Genomic DNA, 24,767 nt, shown 5'->3' on the forward strand with positions numbered 1-24,767 from the left:
ATGGATTGTTTGTTTTTTGACAGTTTTTCCTGTTTTGACTTTCCTCAGCATTTGTGTGTCAAATCATGTTGCATTTTCTTTTCAATATGGGCTTGAATTTATTAGAATCAACTTAGGGCAAGCATGGCAATGACAGGTATTCCTGTAATTTTTGCACTTGGGAGGTATCAGAAATTCAAGGTCACTCCCCAGCTGCTACTAGTGAGTTCGTGGTCAGCCTAAGATACAAGAAACCCTGTCTCACAAAACTTAAGAAAACCCACTCAAGCCAAGAACCGTGACTCTTGAATCTCCTAGAGATGCAGAGAGTCAACACATGCGCATGGACACCAAAGCCCAGCGCGTGCGCACCGGACACTTTTGCCATTCGGCTCCCCCACCCATGCCTGCCCCCCCACTTTGGAGTGTGCGCACCAAGAAAGACAAAGGTGGTGAAAGTGACCAAGCAGTCATTCCGGCGCATGCCCATCCCTAAATTGCTCTGGCTCTGCGGGGCTCACTTTGTGGAGGCGGAAGTCCAATCCGAAGGAACGAGCGCGGCCCCTCCCTTCCCGCGATTGGTTTGCTTCTAGTGTTGTGGGGCGGGGAAAGGAAGGGACAGGGACAGCGGAAGGCTGGGGTGGTGGAGAGAGAGCGTTCTTCTCGGTCTGCGCAAGCGCAGAGAAGCGACCAGGAGGGGGCGTGAGAGAGTAGAAGAGAATGTGGAAGCCCTGACGCGCTGGCGAGCCAGAGCAGGGTCGCTAGCCTAGACGCCTGCGCCTTGGCCCTCGGGCTCCGCGCACGGCGGGCGGGTGCCTTGTGCGCCTGCGCAGTAGGCGGCGGCGGCGGCGGCGGCGGCAGGGGGAGGTGGAGGCCGTGGAGCGGCAGCGGCAGCAGCGGGTCCCGGGACCGAGGCAGCAGCGGGGGCGCCGGCGGGCGGAAGCTGAGGTGACGAAGGCGACGGCGGCGGCGGCCGTTTCTCTCACGGTGGCGGAGACCAAGGCGGCGGCGGACGGGGAGCGGCCCGGCCCCGGCCCCCTGCTCGTCGGCTGTAGCAGGGCCGCCGTGGGGCCGGCCCGACTCCCGCCCCCCGCAGCTCCCCCTCCGGCTCCTCCTCCTGGGAGACGCCGGGGGCCTGGCCCGGCCCGCACTCAGAGCTCTGCTACCGCCGCTGCCGGGGCAGTCGGAGGTGGTGGCGGCGCCATGGGCGGCCTGGCCCCTGGGGGGGATGTGGAGCCGGGACTGCCCGTCGAGGTGCGGGGCTCCAACGGGGCCTTCTACAAGGTGAGACAGTGCGTCGACCCGGGACACCCCCGTCGGCCCCCTCCCCCAGCCGAGGCAGGGCAGAGTGGAGCGGGCTTGAGTTTCTGGAGCTCAGTTCTGACCCTTAGAACCTTCGACCCACGCTCCCACTCGAAGCCCCCCCGGGGAGACCGTGGGAGTTAACCCTCGTGCGTTTCTTTTGAGCCCGCTGTTACACCTGCTTTTATCCTCAGCTGAAAGCATGACCAGCAGGTCATTACTGTGCGTGGATGGGCTCTCCTGCTCCCTCCGGAGAAACCCCTTCACCCAGCTTCTAATTGACTTTTCTTGTTTCTTAGTGGAGAAGCCATTCAGTTCCCAGTCACATCCTCTCCACGGCCCAAGCACATGGGAGAGTCTTTCTTTTCCTACATGACCCTCTTGGGAAGGCCCACTGTCCCATATTAGATCTTCGGTCTTCAGGGAGGTTTCTGCCTTCTGGCTCTAAACCATTGACCCAACTTTCATCTTATATTCTAGTTCCCTATCTAAGAAGAAATGATCAAAACCCACGTGTGTTATTTAGCGCCCTTGACCTCAGGTTTTATCAGCCATAAAAGTGGTTTTGTTGGACAAGACTGTCACCCCACCACACCTTTATCCCGAAAGCAGCTACCACGGGATGGATTCGTGTTTCTTAGACTCCAGCTACATTTAGGTCATTCCTATATTTTCTTAAGTTTAAGCTTCCTTTAAAAGGTGTCTCAGTAAGATTCTGTTCTAATTCTATTAGATTTCTACTTGTTGACAGTCTTTTCTGGAAAGAGAATATCTTTCAGAATTGCTAATTTCAGCGTTTCTTTGCCCAAGATGTGATTCCTTTGAACTGTTTTGGGGGTGGGGTTGGAACACTTTCTAGCCCAGGCTAAACTCGAACTCTTACCTCAGCCTTTCAAAATCTGTGATTATATTACAGCCTTGAGCCAACAGACCAGACCAGGCCTTTTGTTTTTTCCTTCCCACCTTCTGTATCTGTTCTGAGTATTCTGGGTTCCCCTCCCTCCAGTTTAGATCAAGAGTGACTATTCTTGCCCTGCAACTTTTTCTTTATCTGATAGGTGGGATTCTGAACCTCTTTTGAATTTTTTTTGTTTATTTTTATCCCAAGGCAGGGTTTTTCTGTGTAACCTTGGCTGTCCTATGCTCAGTACACCAGGCTTGCCTCAAGCTCATAGCCTCTGCCTCCAGCACTGCCTGACTCTTTTGACTTTAATGTGTGGAATTGTCCCAGAAACTTTTGATCCCTCCTTTACTCTTTATTCTGAAGAGGGATTTTCATGGCTTCCGCTCAGTTAGAGGAACGGCCTTCACCTGATTCTCCTCAGGTCCATCCCCACCCCAGGAGACCTTTCTGCTTTTCTCATACCCTTGGAAACTTTCTCTGACTACTATGAAACTGTATCTTTTTGTAGCTGAAGAAGTACTTGTGCTTGCCCTTGTAGATGGTTTCTGCCCCCACTTTGACTGATAAGTTGGATTTTACTCACTATAAATGCCATGCCATTTTTGCTTGCCTTTTCTGATTAAGTTCCTTACCCTTTACCCAGTGCACATGGGTGTACATATCTATTAATCTTAACGTATCCTCTCAATTAAGTGTTGGGTTATTCATCTTGATATGTTTTGTTAAATTTTATTTTATGTACTTTGGTGTATTGCCTGTATGCATGTCTGTGTGAGGGTGTCAGATCTCCTGGAACTGGAGTTACAGACAGTTGTGAGCTGTCATGTGGGTGCTGGGAATTGAATCAGTGTCCTCTGGAAGAGCAGCCAGTGCTCTTAACCTTGGAGCCATCTCTCCAGCCCTTGGCTTGAGATTTCTGTATTCCTGTGTAATCTCCACTCATCTCCACCTAGTCTCTGGATAGCTGAAGAAGGCTCCCAGCTGATTTCTGACACTATCACTCCTAACTCTTGGTACTTTTTCTTCTGAATGGCAGAATGTCTTTGTAACATTTCTGTTTTCTGTGGCAAAAGTCTCTGATTCCTTTCAGGTTCTGATAGGACACATTTATGTTTTTTGTTTGTTTGCTTGTTTTTTTTGAGACAGGGTTTCTCTGTGTAGCCCTCTCTGTCCTGGAACTCACTGTGTAGATGTAGCCGGGGCAGGCCTACACTCAGTGGGATGGGTCTGCTTCTGTTGAGTACTGGGATTAAAAGCATCCACAACCACGCCCAATTTGGAAAATGATTCTTTTGCTTTTTTTTTTTTTGAGACAGGGTTTCTCTGTATTGTTTTGGAGGCTGTCCTGGAACTTGCTCTGTAGACCAGGCTGGCCTCCAACTCACAGAGATCCACTTGCCTCTGCTTCCCAAGTGTTGGGATTAAAGGCGTGGACCACCAACACCCAGCCCTGGAAAATGATTCTTTTTTTTTTTTTAAAGATTTATTTATTTATTACATATACAATGTTCTGTTTACATGCCAGAAGAGGAGACCAGATTGAATTGTAGATGGTTGTGAGCCACCATGTGGTTGCTGGGAATTGAACTCAGGACCTCTGGAAGAGCAAGCAGTGCTCTTAACCTCTGAGCCATCTCTCCAGCCCCGGAAAATGATTCTTACATTGAGTATGGGATCAAGATGAGAATTTTTGTTCTAGATAGCATGGGAGCCATGCACAGCTGAGAGATTAGTGTTGAGTTCAAAAGAACTATGAAATGATTGGGAATGGTATATTTTCTGTTACATAGCTGAGTATCCAGTATCCAACAGATAGTCTCTGAATCTTTTTTCCTTTTTACCTGTGGGTCATAGCAGTGACAGATTTGAGTGAAGGGAGCCAGATTCTTTGATACAGAGTTAGCAGTATCTATTAGTATTTATTTAAGCAGTATCTATTAGTATTTATTTAAGCCTAGCAATTTAAATCTTGTGTTCTAGCTACTTCAGCAGTTTCTGCCCCATGACTGAGTTAAAACAATTCCCTGCAATTGGACTAATCTTTCTTAAACTCATATATGGGTTTTTGTTTTGTTTTTCAAGATAGGGTTTTTCTGTGTAGCCCTGGCTGTCATGGAACTCATTCTGTAGACCAGGCCTTGAACTCACAAAGATTCCCCCTGCCTCTGGAGTGCTGGGATTAAAGGTGAGCACCACCACGAACTGGCACTTTCCTAAATTCAGTGTAATGAGATTGCTTATCTATTCCAAACTCGCTGATTAATATTCATGACTCAGCAAACTTTGATGTGAGTCAAGGAGTGTTAACATGTCTTTTAGATCTGTAAATTTGGGGAGATTCTCTTTGCTGCCCTCAAAATTGTGTTTTATTGATTTTTTCCAGGGCAGATAGCAGATCTAAGATTTGAGTTATTTTATAACTATCTTATCAAGCTCTCCTTTTTTGTTTTAAGGTGAGTCTCAGGTGATTCAGTCTGGCTTTTAGCTGAGGATGACCTTGAACTCTGGTATTACTGCCTCCAATTCCCAAGTTTACACACCACAACCCTAGCATCATAATTTTTAAAAAATACTTTGGTTCTTTTTTTTCCCCTCAATAATTTTTTTATTTTCATGTGCATTGGTATTTGCCTGCTTGTTTGCTTGTGAGGGAGCCAGATCCCCTCGAACTGGAGTTACAGATAGTTGTGGGCTGCCATGTGGGTGCTGGGAATAGAACCCAGGTCCTCTAGAAGAGCAGCCAGTGCTCTTAATCCTGAGCCATCTCTCCAGCCCCATAATGTGTTTTATTTTGTTTTGTTTCTTTGCTGTTTTGTTTTTCTTTTTCTTTTTTTGGTTTTTCGAGACAGGGTTTCTCTGTATTGTTTTGGAGGCTCTCCTGGAACTCGCTTTGTAGGTCAGGATGGCCTCGAACTCACAGAGATCCGCCTGCCTCTGCCTCCCGAGTGCTGGGATGAAAGGCGTGCGCCACCAACGCCCGGCTGCTGTTTTGTTTTTCAAGATGAGGTTTCTCTGTGTAGCTAGAACTCAGACCCACCTGCCTCTGCCTCTAGTGCCTGCATTAAAGGTGTGTGCCACCACCAACTGACCAGCATTCTTTTCTTAATGGGACATTATCAACTTCAAAACATGTTTTTTGTCTTGGCTCTTTTGTCCTGGAATTCCTTTTCTTCTGAGGGGTGAGATGGAGACTAATTTCATATCTTTTTGTTTAAGGAAACTGAGGTGTCTAGAAACTTAAGAGCTTTCTTCTTTCATTTGACAGTGCTAAGCCCAGAAAGCTAAGCCAGGAAATGCTGGATTTAGAAGTTTCCCTAACAGATTTTATGTTATGTTTATGGTTATGCTTATGCCTGTTTCTCCAGTGGCATAGACCAAACAGAACTTTCCATCACCGTTGTCCTCCAAAGAAAACCTTGTATCTGAAGTGAGTGGGTAGGGCTGGAATATGATGTTGGAGAGAGTTTATTCTGGAATAGTTGAAGGGTGAAAGTGCTGGAGGTAAAAGGGTTAGTGGCATTGGGTTACACTGCAGAAGGAGGATGATTCTATTCTGAGTTTAGCATTTCACCCGGAAAGTCATTATTTGTTAGCAAAAAAGATGGTCATATTGCTACTCACTTTGGACCAATTCAACATGGTAGAGAATTAGAGCCTTAGACATGGCCCTTGTGAATGACTGTGAGTATATCTAGGAATGAGAATTTCTATTTGAGAGACAGGCAAGTGATGACTCTTCTACTTCCTTTTTCTAATTAGGATGTTTTTGGTAAATGATAAATACCTTGATAATCTAGTAAGACTTTGATCCTCTCCCACTCTCAGGAGTTCTTTGCTACTTATTTTTTTTTTTTTTGTTTTTTTGTTTTTCGAGACAGGGTTTCTCTGTGGCTTTGGAGGCTGTCCTGGAACTCACTTGGTAGTCCAGGCTGGTCTCGAACTCACAGAGATCCGCCTGCCTCTGCCTCCTGAGTGCTGGGATTAAAGGCGTGCGCCACCAACGCCCGGCGCTACTTATTAATTTATTCATTTGTTTATTAAAGTCAGAATCTCTATATAGCCTTGATTGACCTAGAACTCACTGGCTGTATAGATCAGGGTGGCCTTGAACTCACATTTACTTGCCTCAGCCTTCCTAGTGATGGGATTAGAAGTATATGCCACCAAGCCTGTTTTCTCTGTCTTTCTTACTACATTTACCCTAGGGGTAAAGTTCTTGGAGTTGGATATTTGGATAAAGAATTTGGTAAAGCTGGGTGGTGGTGCACGCCTTTAATCCCAGCACTCGGGAGGCAGAGGCAGGTGGATCTCTGTGAGTTTGAGGCCAGCCTGGTCTACAGAGCGAGTTCCAGGACAGCCTCCAAAGCCACCGAGAAAACCCTGTCTTGAAAAATCAAAACAGAAAAAAAAAGTTTGATAAAAGGTTAGGCCTGCTGATGTATCCCAGTAATCTAGCACTTGGAAGGTGGAAACTGGAGGACTAGGAGTTCATGGTCATCCTTACCTACATGTGAATTCTAGGTGAGATCCTGTCTTCAACAAGCTAAACAACCCACAGGGAAGCAGGGCCCAGTGCTTTGGAAGAGTTCCTATGTAGAGACTAGTAGGAATGGGCATTGGTTCTAAATGAAGAAAAGATAAACATTTCTGAGGAAATTTATTTTAAAAAGTATGCTAAGGAATAAGTATGCTGAGAACAGAGCCAGGATGTAGTAACTAATCCATACTTAGGCTCTAAGAAAGACGGTCTCAAAAAAGAAAAAAAAAAAGGAAAATTAAAGTAGCAGGAGGCTGAAGAGTTGGCTTATGGGTTTAGAGTACTTGTTGATCTTTCAGGACTGGGGTTCAATTCCAAACACCCATATAGTTGCTCTCAACTGTCCATAACTAGTTCCCAGGGGATCTGACACACTCTTCTGATCTCTGATGGAATTAGGGGCACAAATGGTACATGCACATATATGCTTGCAGACCTAACACTCATACACATAAAATTAAATAAGTAAACCTTGTTGTTTTTTGAGACAGGGTTTCTCTGTGTGGTCCTAAATGTCCTTGGAACTTGCTCTTAGACCAGCCTGGTCTGGAACTCAGAGATCCTGCCTCTGCCTCCCAAGTGCTGGAATTACAGGTGTGTAGGGTTGGGAAGATGGCTCAGTGCTTATTATGCTAGCATTAGGATTTGAGTTTGGATCCTAAGAATCAGCATAAGTGGCTTGGGGTAGCAGCAATACTCTTTGATCTTAGCACTGACCAGCAGAGACAGGAGGAACTCAGGGGCTTTGTTGGTCAGTTCAAGTTCAGTGAAGGATTCCTTCTCAAAAATTACTATGGAGGGACATAGAGGGGTTTCTCGTCTACACATACATACACACTACCACACAAACCTGCACATGTTAGCATATGCCTGTAATCCCAGCACTTGAGAGATAGAGGCAGGTAAATCTCTGAGTTCAAGGCCATATAACAGCCTGATGCACATAACAGGTTATAGGCTGTCCAGGGCTGGATAGTAAGAGTGTTCTACAGAACAGCCAAAGTAGGTTTATATGGTGCAAAATCCAGGTTTAGATTGTCCATTATAAAGAAAGAACGGTACAGTAAGTGGTGGTTGACTGGTTCTGTGTGGTGGGAGCTGTGCTTTCTCTATTGGTATAAGCTCTGCCACTATCCCATTCACTATGCTCAGGGTTGGTCCTTGAATATTGTTAGCCTTTTGGAGTACTTACCTTTCTTACTGGTTTTGATGTTGATTGAATTCAGGGTTTTTATATTCCAGTCAAAGCCCCTAATTTCTTTTCTTTTCTTTCTTTCTTTTTTTTTTTTTGAGATTTGAGACAGGGTTTCTCTATGTAGCCCTGGCTGTCCTAGAACTCACTTTGAAGATCAGGCTGGCCTCAAACTTGCAGATCTGCCTGCCTCTACCTCCTGAGTACTGGGAGCAAAGGCATGTGCCACCCATCAGCAACTGATTTTTTTTTTATATTTTCATTTTTTTGAGATAGTGTCTTACTATGTATATGGATGACCTGGAACTTGTTATGTAGACTTTGAACTTAAAAGATCCACTTGCCTCTCTGCTTCTCAAATCCTGGAACCAAAGGAACTGCAAAACTGCACTCAGTCTGTATATGGGTATTTTATCAGCATATAATTAAGAGAGACAGCAGTTAAAAGCACTTGTTCTTCCAGAGGACTGGAGTTCAATTCCAGCACCTACATCGGGGGCTCACAACTATATAACTTCAGCTCCAGGGTATACAACAATTCTGGGCTCCTTGAGCATCTGCACTCAGCTTTCATACACACACACACTTAACACACATAATGAAAAGAAATATTTTTAAATTATTTTTAAAATTTGGTGTATATGAATGTTTGTACCACACATGTACCTGTTGCCTGCACAGGCCAGGACAGAGTCAAGTCCTCTTGAATTGGAATTAGATAGAGGTGGTTGTGAGTTACTCATGTAGGGGCTAGGATATGAGCCTAGGTCCTCTGCAAGAGTAGCAAGTTGTCTTAACTGCTGAGTCAGTTATTCAGTCCCCATTTAAAAATTTTGAGATAGGGCTGGAGAGATGGCTCAGAGGTTAAGAGCACTGACTGCTCTTCCAGAGGTCCTGAGTTCAATTCCCAGCAACCACATGGTGGCTCACAACCATCCACAATGAGATCTGGTGCCCTCTTCTGGAGTGCAGACATACATGGAGGCAGATGTTGTATTCATAATAAGTAAATAAATCTTTAAAAATTTTTTGATATAAATCATGTGTATGATATAAGGTACCAAATTCACTTTTTTGTGTCTGGCTATCCAGTTTTTCCAAATACCATTTGTTGAAAAGCACTCTTCTGGCTGGGTGTTGGTGGTGCACGCCTTTAATCCCAGCACTTGGGAGGCAGAGGCAGGCGGATCTCTGTGAGTTCGAGGCCAGCCTGGTCTACAAGAGCTAGTTCCAGGACAGCCTCCAAAGCCGCACAGAAACCCTGTCTCGAAAAACCAAAAAAAAAAAAAAAAAAGAAAAGAAAGAAAGAAAAAGAAAAGCACTCTTCTTTCTCCAAACTCTCTTCACTTTTATCAAAAATCAGGAAGTACAAAGTAATATATAATAACTGAAAGCAATTTTTGGGCTGGGGGTATAGTGGCAGTTAATAACTGCATGCCCAAAACACTCTCAGCACCAGATAAATTGGGTATGGTGATGCACACTTGTAATCACAGCACTTGGGAGAAGAGAGACAGGAGATCAGAAGTTAAAGGCTCTGCTACATATGAGTTTGAGGCCAGTCTGGGCTACTGTCTCTAAAGTAAAATCTCTTACCATAAAGAGTAATGAATTGTATTTTGTCAAAACTAGAAATTTTTGTGTGAAAACTGGGGAGAGAAGAAAGGAACTGAGACTATAGGTTGAATATACAGTGTTGACCTTTGGAAAAGAGGAAATAGCCACTATTTAATGATTCCTTTAGTTGTGATCTCAAGATTAGATTGGTGTCTCCTATATATTTTATTTTCAGATTCAGCCCTTATTTTTGCCCTTCAGCAGTATGACTTCTTTTAAATTTTAGTTTTTTCTCCTGTAAACTACTTGTTTTGAACTTCTCCAGTGTCTGTTATTCTCCAAGGACTCGGGCATCCAGGTTGTAATTCCCTAGGTCTCAAGGGATAGACCCTTCTCCCTCTTGGCAGGCCCTGATGTCCTCTAGGTGTTGTAGTCCAGCCATATACTGTCTTGTGGGATATTCTTAGCCTTGTTGAAAGTTGCTGGTATTTTAATTGAACTCTGGCAAGCTGCTTTGCACACCAGGAGGCAGAGTGATGGGGAGGTAACTGGGATCCTTAGTAGATCACCAAGTTCCAAGCTGTTTTGGTGCAGCTTCTACTTTTTTCTTATCCAGTGTTATTTCTAGATTTTTGTCAGTATGGTTTCTTTTTTTTTTTTTTTTTTCGAGACAGGGTTTCTTTGTATTGTTTTGGAGACTGTCCTGGAACTCACTCTGTAGACCAGGCTGGCCTCGAACTCACAGAGATCCGCCTGCCTCTGCCTCCCGAGTGCTGGGATTAAAGGCGTGCGCCACCAACGCCCGGCGTCAGTATGGTTTCTTTTCTCTTAACTGTTATATTATTTTCCAGTACAGCTTCCTGACTGTTTTAGACTGTTCACATTCCCTGCTAAACCCCTTAATTTTAAAGGTTTCTGATTTCTCTTCCTGATGGCTAAGATGGTTAAATATATTTTCATATGTTTCCTAAAAATTTTTTTCTAGGGCTTTGTGAAGGATGTCCATGAAGACTCTGTCACCATCTTCTTTGAAAACAAGTAAGACCTTGGGAATAGTCAAAAATACTAGGTCCTAATAGGAGAGTGAAAAGATGGGGACAGGTGAGGCTAGCAATAGGTGGCAGGGAGCTGAGAGTTTGGGTAAGAATTCTAGGAAAGAAAGGGGCAGATAGCTTTGTGCAAGTTGTAGGTATTTGATGGTAGCAAGAGATAAAAGACCACTATGGAAAAAGAGCCTGTTGTGACTCTTTAACCACCAGGAAGGATAAAAGTAGTCTTGGCCAGGGAGTAACCCCCTTGTGAAGAGGTGGACGATTACATCAATCTGAATAGCTTTCATGTCACTGTTTGTCTTGTAGCTGGCAAAGTGAGAGACAGATTCCTTTTGGGGATGTCCGGCTACCACCTCCAGCTGACTATAATAAGGAGATCACAGAAGGTGATGAGGTCGAGGTAAGGCCTGTGAAGTCTAGCTTTCCAGTGTCAGTTTGCCTTTTCCCCTCAGGATTCTATTTTTGTTTTGTTCTGTGTAGTCAAGACAGGGTTTCTCTTGACTGCCTGAGAACTCACTCTGTATGCCAGGCTGGTCCCAAATTCACAGAGATCCAACTGCCTCAGCCTCCCCAGTGCTGGTGTCAAAGGAGTGCATTACTACCACCCCGCTGGATTTTTTTTTGTTTGTTTTTTTGTTTTTTTTGTTTTTTGTTTTTTTTTACAAGACAGGGTTTTTCTGTATTGTTTTGGAGGCTGTCGGTCCAGCCCAGCCTCAAATTTACAGAGATCTGCCTGCCTCCCGAGTGCTGGGATTAAAGGTGTGCGCCACCACCACCTGGCAGGATTTTGGGTTTTTAACTTAGTGATTTGTTCCTTCCTCATCTGAACCACCACATCTGACCATGTAGCCAGTGAAGTAAAATGCAGTGGTGACTTTGTATCATGAGTGTGATCTGAGGGTGCACCAGTTTAAAGGGAACTCTCCTTTGTGCATGATAAATCCACTTAAAGTCTAGTCTACAGGTAGTATACATATGTGAGTTTGAGTGTGAGTAAGGCTTGGGATTGAGCCCAGCGTCTTGGGCATATTTTGTGGGGTGTGTGTGTGTATGCATGATTATAGGTAGGGTGTTCCACAGCTCACAAGTGGTGGTCAGGACAGCCATAAGCTCTTGGCTTCTACAAGGAAAATGAAATAACTAAAACTCAGTGATCCATACTTTCAGTTAGTAGTTCCTTACTCCAGTTTTATTTTTGTGGGTTTAGGAATGCTTTTTTTTTTTTTTTTTTTTTTTTTGGTTTTTTTCGAGACAGGGTTCTCTGTGGCTTTGGAGGCTGTCCTGGAACTCCCTTGGTAGTCCAGGCTGGTCTCGAATTTACAGAGATCCGCCTGCCTCTGCCTCCCGAGTGCTGGGATTAAAGGCGTGCGCCACCAACGCCCGGTTTAGGAATGCTTCTTAAGTATCTGAATGCTTTCTCCAATTCTTTTGTTTTTTATTTATTTTTTTGAGGCAAGGTTTCTCTGTATTAGCCTTGGCTGTCCTGGAACTCACTACATAGACCAGGCTGGCCTCGAACTCAGAGATCCACCTGCCTCTGCCTCCTGAGTGCTGGGATTAAAGGTGTGTGACACCACACCTAGCTTGATTTCTTCAGTTTTTGAGTAGTCTTCAGTGCTGTGTCTCTATTTCTAACTTTTCCAGGTTTATTCGAGAGCCAATGAACAGGAGCCTTGTGGTTGGTGGCTCGCCCGGGTTCGGATGATGAAGGGAGATGTGAGTGGCTAAAGCCCTTTGGGGATGTCCTGAAACTGTTGTTTTCTCCAGAGAAAGGCAGCAAATGGATGGTCAGGTCATACACTTTTTTCTTTCTGCCAGTTTTATGTCATTGAGTATGCTGCCTGTGATGCTACCTACAATGAGATTGTCACCCTGGAACGACTTCGGCCGGTTAATCCCAACCCCCTTGCAACCAAAGGCAGCTTCTTCAAGGTTACCATGGCTGTGCCTGAAGATCTCAGAGAGGCGTGAGTGTTGGAGAGGTTGGGAATTGGGGGCTCTCTACAGTGCTAGCCTCTGTCCTTATTTCTCCCAGGTCTCCCACTCTTTAGTTTGTTCAGTTCATCCCCTGGGCCTGTGAGGATCTTTTTGCATGATACACCTGCAAGCCTTTCATTTTGCATCTTTGTCCCTCTGTCTGTATTTGTTTTGTTTATTTTGAGATACGGCCTCACTATACAAGCTCTGGCTGGACTGAAACTCCATGTGTAAACAAAATGGCCTTTAAGTCACATAGATCCACATGTCCTGCTCTGAATATTTTTAAAAACAAATTTCTTAATCCCTATTCTTTAACAATGATTCTATCCCAACCTGGTCTACACATTGAGTTTCAGGATAACCAGAGCTGTTACACAGAAAAACCCTGTCTCAAAAAAACAAAAACAGTGGTTCTATCTTTTTTCTCCTCCCTACTTTTTGTCCCCATCCTCTTACTGGGTACTTTACTATTCTCTGCAGCTGCTCCAATGAAAATGTTCATAAAGAGTTCAAGAAAGCACTGGGAGCCAATTGCATCTTTCTCAACATCACAAACAGTGAGCTCTTTATTCTGGTGAGTTTTCTTTCTTGAGTTTAACATAGGCCTTTTCAACAGTTTTCCCTTTTATAAACTTTTGCAGAAGTGGATATTCTAGACTGCACTCACACTTACTTGTGACTTTGTTACTCCTGACCCTTCTGGATCCAGGGAGCTTGCCTTTTTTAGTTTTCCTCATGTATGTTCTTAATTCCCAATATGAGAGATTCTTTAGAACATTTTTCTTTACAGATTTAGTGTTCTACTTGCATATATGACTGCAGGCTAGAAGAGGGGACCAGATCTCATTATAGATGATTGTGAGCCACCATGTGGTTTCTGGGAATTGAACTCAGGACCTCTGGAAGAGCAGCCAGTGCTCTTAACCTGAGCCATCTCTTCAGCCCCCAATGTGAGAGATTAAACCTATGTGCTCTAGACAAGTATTCTAGCTCTTGGATATAGTAGGATCTGTAATTGAGTATATTTAATTGCACACCTGGGGAGGGGTGGCCCTGAAGTGTTGGTATCAGTTATCTTTCTCAATCACCATACACTTTACAAGGCAGAATATTTTCTTTGAATCCTGAGCTTGCCAGTCAGTCAGCCATGGAAATTCCTGTCTATACCTTTTCAATGTGTCTCACAACCACCTGTAACTCCAGTTCTAGGGCATCTGACACCCTCTTCTGGTCTTTGTACCTATGTGTACATAACATTCACAGAGAGACACATGAAAAGAAATCTATTGTTTGTTTTGTTTTGTTTTTTGAAATGCTCACATTTTGACTATCCTAGTAGAACTCACAATGTAAACCAGTTTGACCTCAAACTCAGAGATGTACCCGCTTTTACCTTCTGCATATACCACTATCCTGGCTGTAAATCTTTAAAAAGGGGAAAAACAAACAAAATCCTCTGTATAACTCTTACCTTGTACTTGGTCTTTATTGTCAAATGACTTCTGTCAGTGTTTAATTGTCCAGCCCCTATGTAACTGGCTGTAATTTCCCTGGAGCCTACCTCATGTCTTTTTTGTTCCTTTGAGACAAGGTCTTAACTGTATACCCCCAGCTGACCTGATATTCACTATGTAGCTGAAGCTGCTCTTGAGTTTGTGACAGTTTTCTTGCTTTACTTTCCCTAGTTTTGAGGTGATAGACATGTGTTACCACACCTTATTTTAAACTTCATTTTTCTTTCTTTTTTTTAAGATTTATTTATTTTTTATTTATTTATTATAAATACAACATCCTGCTTCCATGTATGTCTGCATGCCAGCAGAGGGCACCAGATCTCATTGCAGATGGTTGTGAGCCATTATGTGGTTGCTGGGAATTGAACTCAGGACCCCTGGAAGAACAGTCAGTGCTCTTAACCTCTGAGCCATCTCTCCAGCCCTTAAGATTTATTTATTATGTACAGTGTTCTGTCTGCATGTTGCCTGCAGACCAGAAGAGGGCACCAGATCTCATTACATATGGTTGTGAGCCATCATGTGGTAGCTGGAAATTGAACTCAGGACTTCTGGGAGACCAACTAGTGTTCTTAACCAGTGAGCCATCTCTCCAGCCCCCTTAACTTAATTTCTCAAGGCAGGGTTTCTCTTTGTGTAGCTCTGGCTGTCCTGGAACACACACTGTAGACAAACCAGATTGGCCTCAAACTCCCAGAGATCTGCCTGCCTCTGCCTCTGCCTCCCTAGAGTGCTGGGATCAAAGGCTTGAATCACCACCACCTGGCTGAACTTCATTCTTGACACCAGCCTTCTTCCAGGGACTCCGGCATTCTGGTGCCCAGTATCTGATGCTCCCTGGAGTGTATTTTGCTTTTAAAACTTGATATTCATGTCTTTCCAGTCAACTACAGAAGCCCCTGTGAAGAGGGCATCTTTGCTGGGTGATATGCATTTTCGAAGCCTTCGAACTAAATTGCTGCTTATGTCCCGAAATGAGGAAGCTACTAAGCACCTAGAGGCAAGTTTTGGCTGCTTTTATGCTGAATAATGTTGTCCTTCTTTCCTTTGTATCTTCTTGTGTTTCTGACTGTTTTATCTCACTCTCCATATGACAGTGTTCTATCATGTTCTGTATTGTTTTTTTAAGACAAGGTTTTTGGATACCCCTGGCTGTCCTGGAACTCACTGTGTGCCAGGGTAGCCACGAACACATAAAAACCCACCTGTGTCTCCATTCTGAGTGCTGGGATTAAAAAGATATACCATCATATTTGGCCAAAATGTACTAATTATCTATTTATGTATCTATAGTAGTTTTTGAGGGTTTCTATGCTATATAGCTTTGGCTGTTCTGGAACTTGCTGTAAAAAACAGGCTGGCTAGGGTTAAAGGCGTGCACCACCGCGGCCTGGCAAATGCTATTTTGAAACAGGGTCTCACTGGACTCCTTGGCTTACCTGAAACTGTGCAGGCCATGCTAGCCTCAACCTCAAAGAGATTGCCTGTGTCTGTTTCTCAAATGCTGAATTGTACCCCCAGTCCACAAGTTTTTCCTACCAAGCTGAGGACAGAGCACAGTGTCTGTTGCTTGCTAAACAGGTCCCCCCCACCCCGAGACAGGGCTTCTCTGTGGCTTTGAAGTCTGTCCTGGAACTCGCTCTGTAGACCAGGCTGGCCTCGAACTCACAGAGATCCGCCTGCCTCTGCCTCCTGAGTGCTGGGATTAAAGGCGTGCGCCACCAACGCCTAGCAACAGGTGTCCTTCTAAGCAGCCACATCCTCAACTCTACAAGTTTGTTGAGAGGGAGCTGGGAAGTGAAAAATCAGTTCCTTCCATTTAATATACATGTCTTTGCCAATCCCAAACGAACAGGTTTCTTTCTTTTTCTAAGATTTATTTTAGGGCTGGAAAGATGGCTCAGCGGTTAAGAGCACTGACTGTTCTTCCAAAGGTCCTGAGTTCAATTCCCAGCAACCACATGGTGGCTCATAACCACCTTTTTTTTTTTTTTTTTTTTTTTTTTTTGGTAGACAGGGTTTCTCTGTGGCTTTGGAGGCTGTCCTGGAACTCGCTTGGTAGTCCAGGCTGGTCTCGAACTTACAGAGATCAGCCTGCCTCTGCCTCCCGAGTGCTGGGATCAAAGGCGTGCGCCACCAACGCCTGGCGTGCTCATAACCACCTTGAATGAGCTCTGATGCCCTCTGCTGGAATGCAGGTAGAAGATTGTATACATAATAAATACATACAATATTTTAAAAAAAGATTTATTTTGCCAGGGCTGAAAGGATGGCTTCCTCTAGCAGTTAAGAGCATTGGCTGCTTTTCCAGAGGTTCTAACTTCAAATCCCACACCCACATGGTAGCTTACAACCATTTATAACTGTAGACCCATGGGATTAGATGCCCTCTTCTGGTGAGTGAATGTACATGCAGACAAAACATCCATATACATAAAGTGTATAAATGAATATATCTTTAATATTTTTTATTCATTTTTTTTTTTTGCCTAGTGTGGAGGCACATGCCTTTTGGGAGTCAGAGGCAAACAGATCTATAAAGCAAGTTCCAGGACAGCAAGGGCTATACAGAAACCTTGTCTCAAACAAAACAAAAGATTTATTTTACACATATGTATGCGTGTTTTGCCTGTATGCATGCATGGTGTCTATGGAGGTCAGAAGACAGCATTAGTTCCCCTGGGACTGAAGTTAAAGGTGGTTGTGACCTGCTAAATGGATGCTGGAGATAAAACCTGGGTCCTCTGCAAGACTTAACCTAACCTTGGAGTCAACTCTCCGGCCCCAGAAAGCAGATTTTAACAATGTAGAATACTATTTTCTCCTAGAACTTGGCTTTCTCTTTCCATGGTAACATGCCTAAGTAATCGAAGTTAGGCATAGGTGTAAAGTGCTTGCTCAGCACCATATAAACTTGGTAATAAAAATCCAGCATTTGGGAGATGGAGGCAGGGAAGGTTTTCAGAAATGCTCGTCATGCCCAGGTATGGTGGTGTACACCTTTAATCACAGCAGCTCGAGGAAGAGGCAGGTGGATATTTCTGCATAGAGTTCAAGAACAGCCAGGGCTGTGTAGATAGACCCTGTCTTGAAAAAGAAAAAAAGAAAGCTTGCCTTTGAGACATAATTTCACAATGTAACCTTGGCTGGCCTGGAATTCCTTATGTAGACCAGATTTGTCTCAAACTCAGAGATAACACCTGTTTCTGTCTTTCTAGTGCTGGGGTTAAAGATGTGCACCACTGTACCTAGCTAATACTCCTTTACTTGTTCTCACTCCCAACCCCTTTGTTTTTATCTCTTAGCTGGAGACTAAATCTAGAGCCTTCTGTACTTTAGGCACGTTCTCGACCACTGACCTACGATAGGCAGTGTTTTAAAATAACTGTTGGGGCCTGGCAGTGTTGACGGAAGTCTTTAATCCCAGCACTTGGGAGGCAGAGGCAGGCAGATCTCAATGAGTGTGAGGACAACCTGGTCTACAGAACGAGTTTCAGGATAGCCAGGACTGTTACACAGAGAAACCCTGTCTCAAAAAACCAAATCCCCCGTCCTCCCCCCCCAAAAAAAAAACCTGTTAGGGCTACAGCTTAGTGGTACAGCATTTATCTAGAGTATGAGAGACCATGGGTTTAACAGTTGCCTCTACCCAGATACTCACTCAGGAGAGACAGGAAAACTGTTTGAATGCATTAGTCCAAGGTGAGCATAGTGAGACCCCCAACTAAACAAGAATTGGATGTCTGGACATTGGGCATGCATCTATAACTGGGGGCTAAGAGTTAGGAGCATCAGTGGTTGGTTCCCAGCACTTACATGGCAGCTTTTTTTTCTCAAGACAGGGTTTCTCTGTGGCTTTGGAGGCTGTCTTGGAACTCACTTTGTAGACCAGGAACTCACTTTGTAGACGAGGCTGGCCTTGAACTCTTTTTTTTTTTTTTTTTTTTTTTTTTGGTTTTTCGAGACAGGGTTTCTCTGTATTGTTTTGGAGGCTGTCCTGGAACTCACTCTATAGGCCAGGCTGGCCTCGAACTCACAGAGATCCACCTGTCTCTGCCTCCCGAGTGCTGGGTTTAAAGGCCTGCACCACCAATGCCCAGCTTACATGGCAGCTTTTTTTTTTTTTCCAGTTTAAATTTAGATAAGAAACAAGGTTGCTTCACAAGTCAGTTCCAGGTCCCTCTCCCATTCCCTCCCTTCCTCCCGAGCCCCCCCCCCACATGGCAGCTTATAACCATCTTTAACTCTAGTTCCAAGGAACTGATGCCTCTTCTGGCCCCTGTAGCAACAAACATGAATATGGTATATAGACAGGGCAGCAAAACAATTATATACATATATTTATATACATAAAAGTAAAAAAATTTAAACAACAATTTGATCGTGTAAACAGCAAAAAAAAAATGTGTGTAGCAAGCACTCATAGGTAATTTACTCGTTTTGGTGTTTGAGACAGGGTCTGTGTAGCCCTGGGTGTCCTGGAACTTGCTATGCAGATCAGGCTGATCTCTAACATACAAATCTGCCTACCTCTGCCTCCCAATGACCAGCAATTTATTCAGTTATTTCTAACAATGTTTTGGCTGGGCGTTGGTGGCGCACGCCTTTCATCCCAGCACTTGGGAGGCAGAGGCAGGTGAATCTCTTGAGTTTGAGGCCAGCCTGGTCTACAGCGCAAGTTCCAGGACAGCCTCCAAAACAATACAGAGAAACCCTGTCTCGAAAAATCCAGAGAGCCACCAGGAGAGAGAGACAGAGAGAGAGACAGAGACAGAGAGAGAGACAGAGACAGAGAGAGAGAGAGACAGACCACTTGGATATCAGCCTTGTCTAACCCTCTTGATAGTCCTTTTGGGTGGTCTTGAACTCAGAGTTCTGCCTGTCTCTGCCTCCCAAGTGCTAGGATTAAAGGTGTGCATCACCACTGCTCAGCTGCTAGTCTCTCGGCTTTTTTTTTAAAAGCAGAATAAACATTGGTTTATTAGTGAAAAGTGAGAACTCCTAAAGGTGGGAAGGGCTCGAAAGAGGAATAGTATTCTTGCTAACTTGAGAGTAGGCCAGCTGTGAGGACTTGTCAGATGATAGACTCACAGAGGGTATGTATGTCTTGTTGAGGACCATTCAACCAGTTAGTGTTAGAGTCAGATCTAGAACTTTGATGGCTTCTAGCCCAAACTGGCCTTATTAGTTAATCACTGCCTATAAGCCCTAGTATTAAAGGTGCCTGAGATTTCTGTGCGTGACTCAGAGGCTAGTAGACCACAGGTGGGTCTGGCTTTTTTCATACTTTTTCCCCTATTTAAACTACAAAGGACTAGACACCTGGGACATACGTTCTGCGATTTACCTTGCCTCTTCCTTTCAGACAAGTAAGCAGTTGGCAGCAGCATTTCAAGAGGAGTTTACAGTGAGAGAGGACTTAATGGGCCTGGCAATTGGAACACATGGTGCCAACATCCAGCAGGCTCGAAAAGTGCCGGGAGTGACTGCCATTGAGTTGGGTGAAGAGACCTGCACTTTCCGAATCTATGGGGAGGTCAGCCAAAGAATGGTCTTTTGTTCCTTTGGGGGACTGAGGAGGTAGGGGGTAAGGTGGAAGGCTAATCTGAGCTATGGTGACATCCCTGCCAAGTCATCGAATGGCAGAGGGATCCAGGTTCTGTTTTTGTTTACTCTTTCTATAGACACCTGAGGCTTGCCGGCAAGCTCGAAGCTACCTGGAATTTTCTGAGGACTCTGTACAAGTACCTAGGAACCTGGTTGGTGAGTTTGGGTGTGTGTATAAAAGGAATAGTTATGGCCGGGATGGCAGGGCTTGAAAACAATTTTGGGCATGTAACTACTCTGTGGACTTCATAAGTTTCATAAGGATGGAATAAATATGAATGAGAAAAGGGGAATGATAAATTTATAGGGATTGTAGAGTGTAGCTTTTTTTTTTCTCTCCAAAAGAGGGTTTCACTCTTTAGCTCTGGCTGTCCTGAAACTCACTTTGTGGATCAGGCTAGCCTCCAACTCAGAAATCTGCCTGCCTCTGCCTCCCGAGTCCTGGGGTTAAAGGCAGTGTGCCACCATTGCCCAACAGACTGTAGCATTTTTATCCCATAGAAAGGTTATAAGATTCCTAGAAGGGGAGGGGGATGGTGAGGGAGTGCGGGCGGAGAGGAGGGAGAGAGAACTGGGATTGACATGTGAAGCAAGCTATTTAAAATTAAAGTAATAAGGCCGGGCATTGGTGGCGCACGCCTTTAATCCCAGCACTGGGAGGCAGAGGCAGGCGGATCTCTGTGAGTTCGAGGCCAGCCTGGTCTACAGAAAGAGTTCCAGGACAGCCTCCAAAGCAATACAGAGAAACTCTGTCTCGAAAAACCAAAAAAAAATTAAAGTAATAAAAAAATTTCATTCCTACAAGCAGGAGAATGAATTAAGTACAATATATGTAGAGAGCAGGCTATAAAAGACTTTTATTTCCTTGATAATAACAACAAAATTAAAAGCCTAAATCCTCCGTGATTCATTTAGGCAAAGTGATTGGAAAGAATGGGAAAGTGATCCAGGAGATTGTCGATAAGTCTGGTGTGGTGAGGGTTCGTGTGGAAGGTGATAACGACAAGAAGAACCCCAGAGAGGAGGTATGGAGCACAGAGACCTAGAAACTGTTTTCCAGAAATTAGAGGTACTGTCTTCTGAGGGCTGGGGACCTCTAGAGGGTGGAACACAGAACTTTTTGTTTGCCCTAGTAGACTGTGATCCTGTTGTCTATTTGAGGAGTGGGCTTAACATTTTAATCTTTTCCTTTCTGATTTTCTTTCTCTCTTTTTGAATAGGGATTCACTATATAGCCCTAGCTGGCCTGGAACTTAATTTGTGAACCAAGCAGACCTTAAACTCGGTTCACAGAGATCTGCCTGCCAGTGTTGGGACTCAAGTCATTGCCACCATGCCTGGCATTTGGTGGGGGCAGGCATTAAGACAGAATCTCATGTAGCTTAGGTTGTGTAGCTGAGGGTGGCTTTGAATTCCTGTTCTCCTGCCTGCCTCTGTCTCCTGAGTGTTAAGATTTTGTGTGTGCCATCACAGCTAACTGACTTCTAATCTTTCTTTTGGTCTGTTCTCTAGGGAATGGTTCCCTTCATATTTGTTGGCACCCGAGAGAATATCAGCAATGCGCAGGCTCTGCTAGAGTACCACCTCTCCTATCTGCAGGTATCCATGCCTGAAGTCGTCAGACAAACTGGGGTAACAAGGGGCAAGAACCGCTAGTATATAACCGTTGGGCTGTCCTGCCTGGTGTGTCTTTTGAAGAACAGGACTGTTGGTTGATATTTTGGCTCTGGGTCTGTGTCCTATTCTTTTTAAGCCTTTGTTTTCCTTCTTGTAATCCCAGAAGCTTAGCTACACAGGGACCATATGGGTAGAGAAGCATGAAGGAAGTGGACTGTCCATCCATTTTAATTCTCCTTGTGTTGTCTTTTTTCTAACCAGGAGGTTGAACAGCTTCGCTTGGAGCGACTGCAAATTGATGAACAGCTTCGGCAGATTGGGCTGGGTTTCCGTCCTTCTGGGAGTGGACGGGGTGGTGGCGGCAGTGACAAGGCTGGCTACACCACAGACGAAAGTTCCTCTTCTTCCCTGCACACGACCCGAACATATGGGGGCAGCTATGGGGGCCGGGGCCGGGGCCGGAGGCCTGGCGGGCCTGCCTATGGTGAGACAACTGTGGGGGGGTAGTGGAGGAGAGGTGGGTGTCTGGGTGGAAACTTGGGGAAGCAGTGACAGGAAGAATTCTAGATTGGAGGAGGTGGTGGTGGAATTCCTAGGGCAAGACCAGTGGCCCTGATTAAACCTTCTGTGCCCTTCAGGCCCCAGCTCAGACCCATCCACGGCTTCTGAGACAGAGTCAGAAAAGAGAGAGGAGCTTCATAGAGCAGGACCCAGTGACCGAGATCCCCCAAGCCGTGGAGAAGAGAGCCGGAGGCGGCCGATTGGGGGCCGGGGAAGGGGACCCCCGCCTGTTCCCCGGCCTACCTCAAGATACAACTCGTCATCTATTAGCTCAGGTATCAGAGTTGGGAGTCATGTATGTGGGCCCAAAGGAGAAAATAGTGGTCATCTGACTCCAGTCCCTTTCCCTCCTCTCAGTGCTAAAGGATCCAGACAGTAATCCTTACAGCCTACTGGACACATCTGAACCAGAGCCCCCAGTTGATTCAGAGCCTGGTGAACCCCCTCCAGCAAGTGCCCGTCGTCGCCGTTCCCGCCGCCGCCGTACTGATGAAGACAGGACAGTCATGGATGGAGGCCTGGAATCTGATGGTCCTAACATGACAGAGAATGGCCTGGGTGAGGGGCAAGCCTGGATTCCTAGAGGTGGTGTGAGAAAGAATGAAGAATGAGAGGATGAGTGTATGACTTTGCTTTACTCCACAGAAGATGAATCAAGACCCCAGCGACGTAATCGCAGCCGCCGACGCCGCAATCGTGGTAATCGAACTGATGGGTCCATCAGTGGAGACCGCCAACCAGGTCAGCTGGCTCTAGGAAAACCAGGGTTGGGTTCAGTGGGAACAGTGGAGATGGAGACCTGTATTTCTGAAAGTCTTGATTCTCTCTGCCTTTCCTAAGTGACTGTGGCAGACTACATCTCACGGGCAGAGTCTCAGAGTCGCCAACGGCCACCTCTGGAACGCACGAAACCCTCAGAGGATTCTCTTTCAGGACAGAAGGTGATAAAGCTTACCCTTTTTTTTTTTTTTGATTTGGGGCCAGGGACATAGGAAACTTGCTGTCAGTGTGAGTTGTTGAATTGGCTGTATGGGGGGAGTTCAAGTGGATAGAGCAGAGCTGGCCCTAACAGAAGGCAAGGCTCACGGCGAGGGACTGGAGCAAAGGGAAATAGGGAGTAGCCCCCAGTCTCCAGGAGTGTCTGTAGTGAACTCATGAACTGCTTTCTTTCTGTTTTCCTCCTGCTTCCTCTTCAGGGTGACTCTGTCAGCAAGCTTCCCAAGGGCCCCTCGGAGAACGGGGAACTCTCTGCCCCCTTGGAGTTGGGTAGTTTGGTGAATGGGGTTTCATAAAACCTCCAATCCACATCCCTCCTTTCTCCATCTCGCTTGCTGCCCACCACCATGGCCCTCATGGGTCCAACTGACCTGCGCTGGAGCTGCTCTTATCTACGGGGGAGGGGGGTGGCACAGCAGCTTGGGTCCCCCCAACCTCCAGGAGCTAGTGGAGGGGTGTAACAGGGTCATACCCCCTCCCTCTTGTCTCCCTTACCCCAGGGTGAGGGGAGCCTCCCTTCCCTATCAGACTGGACGTGCCTTTATCCTCTAATGCCCCGACCTCTGAGCACCCCCATTCTCCGCCTGTTGGTGGGGGTGCTCCTTGACCCACCCAGATTTGACAGTTCAGGGGGTTCCCCTGCTATCCCTCCTCCCATCCTGTACCCCCCATTTCTGGGGCCTCATCACTGTGGAAGACGGGGATAGTGAGGGTATTTGTGGGTGGGAGGCATGGGGAAGGTTTTGGAGTAGAACCAGGGGTGTGTATGAAGGGGGGTGACAAGGTCCCCCAGGGAGTTGGGGGGAATAACCTTGTCTGGTGGATAAGAAGGCGTATTTATTTTTCACTGTACAGTATTTAAAAAGAGAATAAAAAAATCCAATGGCCTCGTGGTTCCCATGTCGTCTTTGTCCCTAGTCTTGTCTGTTTGGATCTCTGGGACTGACCTGCACTGGTCCCTGGATCTTGTTCTCTACTCTTTATTCTTAGCTTCTCATTCTGTGTCAGGAAGATGATACATGGAAATTGCTGCATACTTAATTCTCCATGCCCAGCTATTCTTCTGGTCCAGAGGACTAGACTTCAGGCCTTTGTTTCTTCCCTCCCCTTGGTTGCTTGATAGAGTTGGGCCACTCCTAAGCCCTGAGTCATAGGAGGCTAGGCAGGGCTGCTTGAAGCTGGACCTGTTCCTGCTAGGAGCTGAGAGTCTGGGCAGGCTATTTAATCGGATTATCTGGGGCCTGGGGCACAGGCCGGGCCTTCATCAGAGGGAAAATAGAGTTCTCTCAGCATGGTCTCTAGAACCCAGGAGGTCAGCTTTAGAATCCACATCACTGACCTCAGCTTTTGGGGTCACAAGGGTGATGAGGTAGTGACTGTGGGGTTGGGAGACTCCAGACCTAGGTTGACAGTACACTGAGGGTTGAAAGTGATTCTAAAGATGGTGTCCGAATGCCTTCTCAGAGAAGCTGTAATCTCAAATTGGAGGGAACTTGGATCCTCAAGAATTGTGTGTTAGGTGGGTGACGGCGTTTCACTCCTTTAGTCTCAGGCACTCAGGAGGTAGAGGCAGCCAGATCTCTGAGTTCCAGGAAAGCCTGATGTACAGAGTGAGTGTAGCCAGAGCTACACAGAGAAACCTTGTCTGGGAAAACAACAGGATGTGTGTATCAGGTACTTGGGAGGCAGTGGCAGATGGATCTCTATGAGCTCAAGGCAAGCTTAGTCTGCACAAGGAGGTCACGGCCAGTCATGGCTATATTGTGCAGTCCTGTCTCAAATAATTAAAGTTTTTAAGAAAAGATACTTCAGGGCAGTAAAAATAGCTAAGAAGGCCAAGCAGTGGTGGTGCAAGCTTTTAGTCCCAGCACTCAGGAGGCAGAGGCAGGTGGGGTCTTTGTGAGTTTGAGGCCAGACTAATCTATAGAGTTCCAGGACAGCCAGGGCTATTATACAGAGAAACCCTGTC

General features: G+C 45.6%; 1 protein-coding gene across 1 annotated transcript; it reads left to right on the forward strand.

Annotated features, from left to right (window-relative positions):
• The first annotated feature begins 833 nt into the window (after positions 1–833).
• Positions 834–23,685, forward strand: Fxr2 (FMR1 autosomal homolog 2). Its single transcript, XM_005067545.4, has 17 exons — positions 834–1,263; positions 10,457–10,509; positions 10,830–10,923; positions 12,168–12,239; positions 12,342–12,490; positions 12,984–13,077; positions 14,901–15,017; positions 19,383–19,553; positions 19,702–19,780; positions 20,540–20,649; positions 21,137–21,223; positions 21,503–21,725; positions 21,880–22,077; positions 22,160–22,360; positions 22,448–22,543; positions 22,643–22,743; positions 22,999–23,685. The coding sequence occupies exons 1-17, from the start codon at positions 1,183–1,185 to the stop codon at positions 23,092–23,094; spliced, it is 2,022 nt and encodes a 673-aa protein (XP_005067602.1). The 5' UTR covers positions 834–1,182; the 3' UTR covers positions 23,095–23,685.
• Positions 23,686–24,767: the final 1,082 nt, after the last annotated feature.

The sequence above is a fragment of the Mesocricetus auratus genome, unplaced genomic scaffold (genome assembly GCF_017639785.1).
Source record: "Mesocricetus auratus isolate SY011 unplaced genomic scaffold, BCM_Maur_2.0 Super-Scaffold_100007, whole genome shotgun sequence".
Taxonomy (NCBI): domain Eukaryota; kingdom Metazoa; phylum Chordata; class Mammalia; order Rodentia; family Cricetidae; genus Mesocricetus; species Mesocricetus auratus.

Bases quoted from the DNA above. Each gene is read 5' to 3' on its own strand.
- Fxr2 (XM_005067545.4), top strand. From the start codon at position 1,183: ATGGGCGGCCTGGCCCCTGGGGGGGATGTGGAGCCGGGACTGCCCGTC. The intron at 1,264-10,456 runs GTGAGACAGTGC...ATTTTTTTCTAG, and splicing joins CCAACGGGGCCTTCTACAAG to GGCTTTGTGAAGGATGTCCA. The intron at 10,924-12,167 runs GTAAGGCCTGTG...TAACTTTTCCAG, and splicing joins CAGAAGGTGATGAGGTCGAG to GTTTATTCGAGAGCCAATGA.